This window comes from Vipera berus, assembly GCF_964194415.1.
Source record: "Vipera berus genome assembly, chromosome: 1".
NCBI classification, from domain to species: Eukaryota; Metazoa; Chordata; class Lepidosauria; order Squamata; family Viperidae; genus Vipera; species Vipera berus.
Genome location: NC_138202.1, coordinates 132,731,602 through 132,738,030, shown reverse-complemented (window position 1 = coordinate 132,738,030; position 6,429 = coordinate 132,731,602). Strand labels below are relative to the sequence as shown.

The 6,429-nt window shown below is 45.3% G+C and overlaps 1 protein-coding gene across 1 annotated transcript in view; it reads left to right on the top strand.

Moving 5' to 3' along the window:
• Positions 1–1,911: 1,911 nt before the first annotated feature.
• Positions 1,912–6,429, top strand: part of ITGB5 (integrin subunit beta 5) — an 84,066-nt gene continuing 79,548 nt past the window's right edge. Inside the window, exon 1 of the mRNA XM_081314246.1 lies at positions 1,912–2,417. Coding sequence (XP_081170372.1) covers positions 2,336–2,417 — 82 coding nt within the window. The 5' untranslated portion in view covers positions 1,912–2,335. The remainder of the gene's footprint in view (positions 2,418–6,429) is intronic.

Here is a 6,429-nt window from a genome sequence, read left to right as displayed (position 1 = left end):
TAACCCAGTTGCACCATACATAGCAATAGCAACAGCACTTAGACTTATATACTGCTTCACAGCGCTTTACGGCCTTCTCTAAGTGGTTTACACAGTCAACATATTTCCCCCAACAATCTGACTCCTCATTTTACTAACCTTGGAAGGCTGGAAGGCTGAGTCAACCTTGAACCGGTGAGAATCGAACTGTCAAACTGCTGGCAGCTAGCAGTCAGCAAAAGTAGTCTGCAGTTCTGCATTCTAACCACTGTGCCACCACGGTTCATAGAGCATGTTCTGCTAATAACCTGGCCCAGTGCTTGGGGTAAACACCACGTCTTCATGACTAGCAGGGTTGGGGCCATCTGTATCTCAGGCAAGACGTCGTTGGCAGCATCAGGGGGCACACTAGCACAATGCCAATAGACGGCAGTGTTTCAGAGAAGGTACCCAAAGCATACACACTTTGTCACACAATCTGCTGGAATGAGCTGATAGAAGGCAGTCCCATAAACAACCTGGCCCTCCGCCAGGAAGGTCTTTATAGGAGACTACCAGCACCTTGAATGGTACCTGACAGCTTATTGGGAACAACACAGCTTTGTGAAGCAGAGGTGTTATCTGATATACCAGATTATGTCCCAAATTATCTGTACCACTGCAGCTTCCAAATGCTCTTGAAGGGCAGCCCCATAAACAGAGCATTGCAATAGTTCAATCAGGAGGTGACTTGGGCCTGAGATTCTCCAAGAAAGACCTTCCAGTGCAGGAAGGAGCATTGATTCAAGCATTGATACAAGCATTTTATAGCTTGCACCATGAGAAGATACATGTTAACTATTTGTTACGCATGAAGCCATCTGCCAACAGATCAGGGATGTTTCTGAAAGTGTTGTGTCTAGATGGCTGCTGCCCCAAAACTGTACTGGAAGTGGTAAAGAGTTTTGAACAATTAAAAGAGTTCATTAGTATTTTTTTTACACTTCTTACAATTAATAGGCTGCCTTCCTCTATTGCAGAATATTAGAATTACTCTATTTCAGAATATTCCAGTGTCACTCCTTAAGTGTTTTACAATTCAAACAACTTGGCTCTACGGCTGTAAATTCTGAGCCTCAGATAAGAAAACAAATTTCCTTAATACTGGTTAAAGTACACGTACGTAGTCTTTGACTTAGACTCCAATTGAGCCCCAAATTTCTGTTGCTAAGCAAAACAGTTGTTAAGTGAATTCTGCCCCATTTAATGATCTTTCTGACCAGAACGGTTAAGTGAATCATTGCAATTATTAAGTTAGTAACACGGTTGTTCAGTGAATCGGGCTTCCCCCCGTTGACTTTGCTTTGTCAGAAGGTCACAAAAAGATGACCCCGGGACACCGCAACCGTCATAAATATGAGCCAGTTGCCAAGTGTCCAAATTTTGATCACGTGACTACAGGGATGCTACGACGGTCAATAAGTGTGAAAAACAGTCATGAGTCACTTTGTTTCAATGCTGTTTTAACTTGAAATGGTCAGTAAACAAATGGTTGTAAGCCGAGGACTATCTCGTACTCCAGAAGTTGTGGGTACTCCAGCATTGCAAGCTTTTAAGAAGAGATTGGACAGACATTTATCCCAGGTGGCATAAGGGGTTTGGACTTGAAGACCTCCGAGGTCCCTTTGCGACTCCGTTACTCTGTATCCAGTCTTACCCTTTCCATTTGGCTGCGAGGCCATTCCCATCCATCTTGACCCCAAGAAAAGGCGGGCAGGGCCCTCGCGGCAGGGCTGCAGAGAGTTAATCGCTGCTGGACGCCGATTGGGCGGGCTGGGCGGAGATTTACCATTCAGAGCCCGGGCAGCAAGAAAAGTTCAGGAGTTTGGGAAGAGAGTCGCAGCCAGAGCCGGAGACTCATCCAGGAAAGGGGGCGGGGGGGGGGGCAGGTTGAGGAGAAACAAACATAAACCAGAAAACTCAAAGCGATCCAGGCTGAGAAGGAGGCAGAGGAGGAGGAGGAGGAGGAGGAGGGAAAGGCTGCTTCAGGGCCTGGGAGATCTGCGCTTTTGAGGCCGTCCCGCAACTTTGGATTCCCTGGAGGGCGACCGGCGAAATTCCCCCCCGGACGGAAAGAGCTATGAAACGGACGGTGTGAAGAAGCAGCCAGCGCCGATCCTCTGCCTTATTTTCTTCTGGCTGGCTGGCTGGCTTGGATTCGGTGGCCGAAGACAGTAATGCCTAGGATCGCGCCTGATCCAGCCGTCCGACCGATCGGTGCCTCCTGCCATTGCAGCGGTGGCCTTTGTTAACGACTCCCGCCGGGCTTTCCCGAAAGCGTTCAGGGGAGGCTTTTACTCCGGCGTCGGTGGTCGTCATGGCCCTGGGGAGGGGGTTCCCGCGGTACGCCGCCGCGGTCTGCCTTTGGCTCCTCTCCTCCTTTTGCTCCGGCGTTACAGGTGAGTGCAACTAAAAGTGGACCTCGAGAATGTTTTACATCGCGCTGGGGACGACCGTGTGTGTGTGTGTGTGTGTGTGTGTAGCGCTGGGACGACCGTGTGTGTGTGTGTGTGAGTGAGTGAGTGACAAGGTGTAATAGTTGTGTGAATCTTACATGGTGGGGGAAAGAGGGGGTTGTGGCAGACGCCCACCCAATTCGATCCGGAGGGAGAGAGGCAAAGGATAACTTTTATTTTTGTGAATCTTTATGCTGCTTTTCGCGGCAGGACTTGGGGAGGGGGGAAGAGAAGGAGTTAATCGGAAATAATAAAAATAGCACGTGTAGAACTCCCTGTAAACACACCAGGGTTTCGATAGCAGCAGCAGCGGCAGCAGCAACAACAACAACAACCCAGAGGTCAGTAAATAGATGGACGATTATTCAACACCCTTTTTCCCAGCTGCGTGGTCTGGGTTCCTTCAACCGCACTGCAAGATGATGGAACTGGCTGCCCAGACATTTGGAAGGTGCCCAGTTGCTTTGGCTGTAGCGAGGGCTGCAATGAATAAGTGGCTAAATGGATTGATAAGTTTGCCAGGCCTTTTGGATGATGCCACATGCAATAAAAGCTGAAGGAATAGAACCTGAATTGGTAGTGGTGCCTGAAGAATAAATATCCCAAGTTTTTAACAGAACAGAATAACAGAATGACAGAGTTGGAAGGGACACTTGAGGTCCTCTAATCCAACCCCCTGTTCAGGCATATGGTTATCCAGTCTCTTCTTAATAACATCCAGTGTTGGAGCACCCACAACTTCTAGAAGCAAGTGGTTCCACTGATTAATTGTTCTGTCAGGAAATTTCACCACAGTTCTAGGTTGTTTCTTGATGAATTTCCATCCGTGGCTTCTTGCCCTGCCTTCGGGTGCTTTGGAGAATAGATTGACACCCCCCCCTTCTTTGTGGCAGCACCTTAGATATTGGAATTTTGCTATCATGTCACCCCTAGTCCTTCTTTTCATTAAACTAGACACACCCAGTTTTACAGGACCCTGAAACTGTGAATGATGCATGATTTTCCTAAACCTCTTTGCAAAAACCAAACATGAAAACGTGGTTTGATCTATATGCATTCCCGAAGCCTTTCATTATAGAAAAATATGACTTCTGTGCGGTTTATAACCCACTTCTTACTCTTTCAGAAAAGCTGTGCATCACCAAGTTACTTCTGCAATATGAGAGAAGGCTCTCTAGTGTGTGTTTTCCTCCCCAACTGAGCCAAGGAGACGTGGGTGTTGTAGGAGTGTTTATGGACTTAGTTTGCTGATATAGTGTTTTTAAAGTGTTTATAAGGTGGTTAGTGATTTTGAAATAGCTGTAGCTGAGCCTTCCCAGGGTGGCTCCCTGACAATGCTTAGGGGCTGCAGTTTGTACCATTGTGAGTGCCAAGTTGGGCAAGATTTCCATAGATGTGTAGGCTGGTGATAATAGTCCAAAGTTAAGAATTCTTTCGTATCAACTCCCCAAAGTGCTTATTAGCTCTTCTGTTTCTTTGGAAATATGCTTGTTACTAGCACCTTATTCTTTGCTTGCCCTCTCTTTACCTTTAAGATGCTTCCAGAGAAAGTTAGAAGCAGGGTAGTCTTTAAATGGTAGTTCCATTCCTACTGCTTGTTGCAGAAGTAGGTTACTCACCAGAGAAAAAACATTAGCAGGTATGGTTGCCCTGTGTCACTTCCAGCAGCAATTATCGAATAGCAGGAGATGTAAGAGAGACTGTAATGATGTTTCTCCCAGTATATTTGAGGCAACAGATCTTTTTCGTCTCTCAATTTGAAAAATAAGCTCAAATTCCATAATTAGGTTTTTTTTTTTTAAATTGTGCTTTGTAGGAGGTTTTAAAACATCAATTTGCACCCCTGTTGAAATTATCCCCAGCTTTCATTTCTGAAAAAAGCACTTTTTAACTTGCTAGGTTGCCATTTGGTCCTAAGCCACGGCTCCCTTCAGCCCATTCCTAATCCATAATAGAGGTCATCATCCTTTGTTCTTCCTGAGTCAGAGTGGACCTTTCCCCTCCCTTAAGCCCACAGATGTCTGTCTGCGTTGCTTTCGAAGGACTCAAAGTCTGACTGACTGCTTGGCTGTGCAGTGAGGTTTGGGATCAGGCTTGGGATCAGGCAAGCACAACTGGCCACTTCAGGCATATTCAGACACACACCTTCCCCTTTAATCTCTTGGCAATTCTCTTTGGGAGTGGAAAACCCCTCTGTTTTAAACCAGCCTCTTTTACTGTACCTGTCCAATGGGCTCGGGAAGTGGCAGGATTTAACTCACTCCATAGGCCCAGCATTCCTTCAAAACTCCATGCCTGCACAAGCCTGTTGTTAAAAGCATCCAACAAACACAGCAGTGTTGTGACTGGCAGATAGTTTCTTTCTGACTGATGATGTGAACAAAGAGAGAAGGCAGTAATGCTGGAGTTTTTAAATGGTGGCTTTGCTTAACTGATGCTGCACCCCTGAAATTAGGGTTCAGCCATCTGGCCTCAGGTTAAAATAGAGGCAGCACAGGAATTGGCAGCGGGGACCACAGATTTTAAGCCAGTACAGACAGTCCTTGACTTAACAACCACAATTGAGCTCAAAATTTCCTTTGCGAAGGAAACATTTGTTAAGTGAGTTTTGCCCCATTTTACGACCTTTCTTGCCACAGTTGTTAAGTGAATCCCTGAAGTTGTTAAGAAAATAACACAGTTGTTAAGTGAATCTGGTTTCTCCATTGACTTTGCTTGTCACAGGGTCGCAGAAGCTGATCCCATGACTCCAAAGTTCTGCAAGCGTCGTAAGTATGAGTCAGTTGCCAAGCATCTGACTTTGGATCATGTGACTACGGGGATGCTGCAACAGTCGTATGTGTCAAAAGTCACTTTTTTCCCAGTGGTTTGTCACTTCAAACGGTCACTAAACGAACTGTTGTAAGTCAAGGACTCCCTGCGGAGTTTTCTATCAGCACAAGCCACAACTAAGCCAGTAAGAGAGCTCTGCAGACTATCTTCCAGACAGGTTTTCAGAATATGGGGGAGGGCAACAAATTGGGCATTTGTGTCATGGGAAGATGACAGCTATGTTGTCCGACCGGACATGTTCTATTTGCACTTACTTGAGAGTAAATCACACTGACTTTGCTGGCCTTACCCATTTAACAAATGCAATGTGGTTCTAAGTTAACAGCTAACTAAACTGGAGACCAGGGGTCTTCAAACTTGGCCCTTTTATGACTTGTGGACTTCAACTCCCAGAATTCCTCAGCCAGCGTGCCTGGCTGAGGAATTCTGGGAGGTGAAGTTCACAAGTCATAAAAGGGCCAAGTTTGAAGACCCCTGCTGTAGAAAGTATTGTATTCCCTATAATGCATTTTTAGAGCAAGCTATAAAATACCAGTCATTTTCACATGGAGTGCATTGTAACTTAGAAAAATGATTGCTTGTGATCCTATATGGCAGTTAATCCCAAGGATATTTTTTAATCCTTTTGAATGTAGCTTTATTGCTTATTCCAGTGTAAGCTTCAAAAGGGGTGAAATTTTCAGGAGAAAATGGTTAGGAAGAAGGAAAACTAGCAGTGAAGTGGAGGCGTGTCCCTGTCCTGTTTGTGCATCTTGTTTTGAATTGCCTGCCTTCCCCCTTTCTTAAAACATGGGCATTGTGTCACATGATGTACTACTATAATCAGTCACTCTGCAGAATCCAATACGTGGAGAAATGCAAACTGGAAGTCTACAAAAAGTAAAAGATAGTAGGGTTGGCAGTAAGAAAAGTTCCAAAATCTTTTATTATTACTGTTTTTATGCCTTTGGGTCCCTCTTAACTCTGAGCATCTACATGGATTGGTTCATCTATACAGGGGTTTGTGCAATATTTTGTAAGTAGTTTGCTGATACCTTTTTCTAGGGCTGAAAGAGAGTGACTGGTTCACGATTACCCAGCTGGTTTCAATATTTTTATGGTTTTAGGATCTGCAAACTTAATT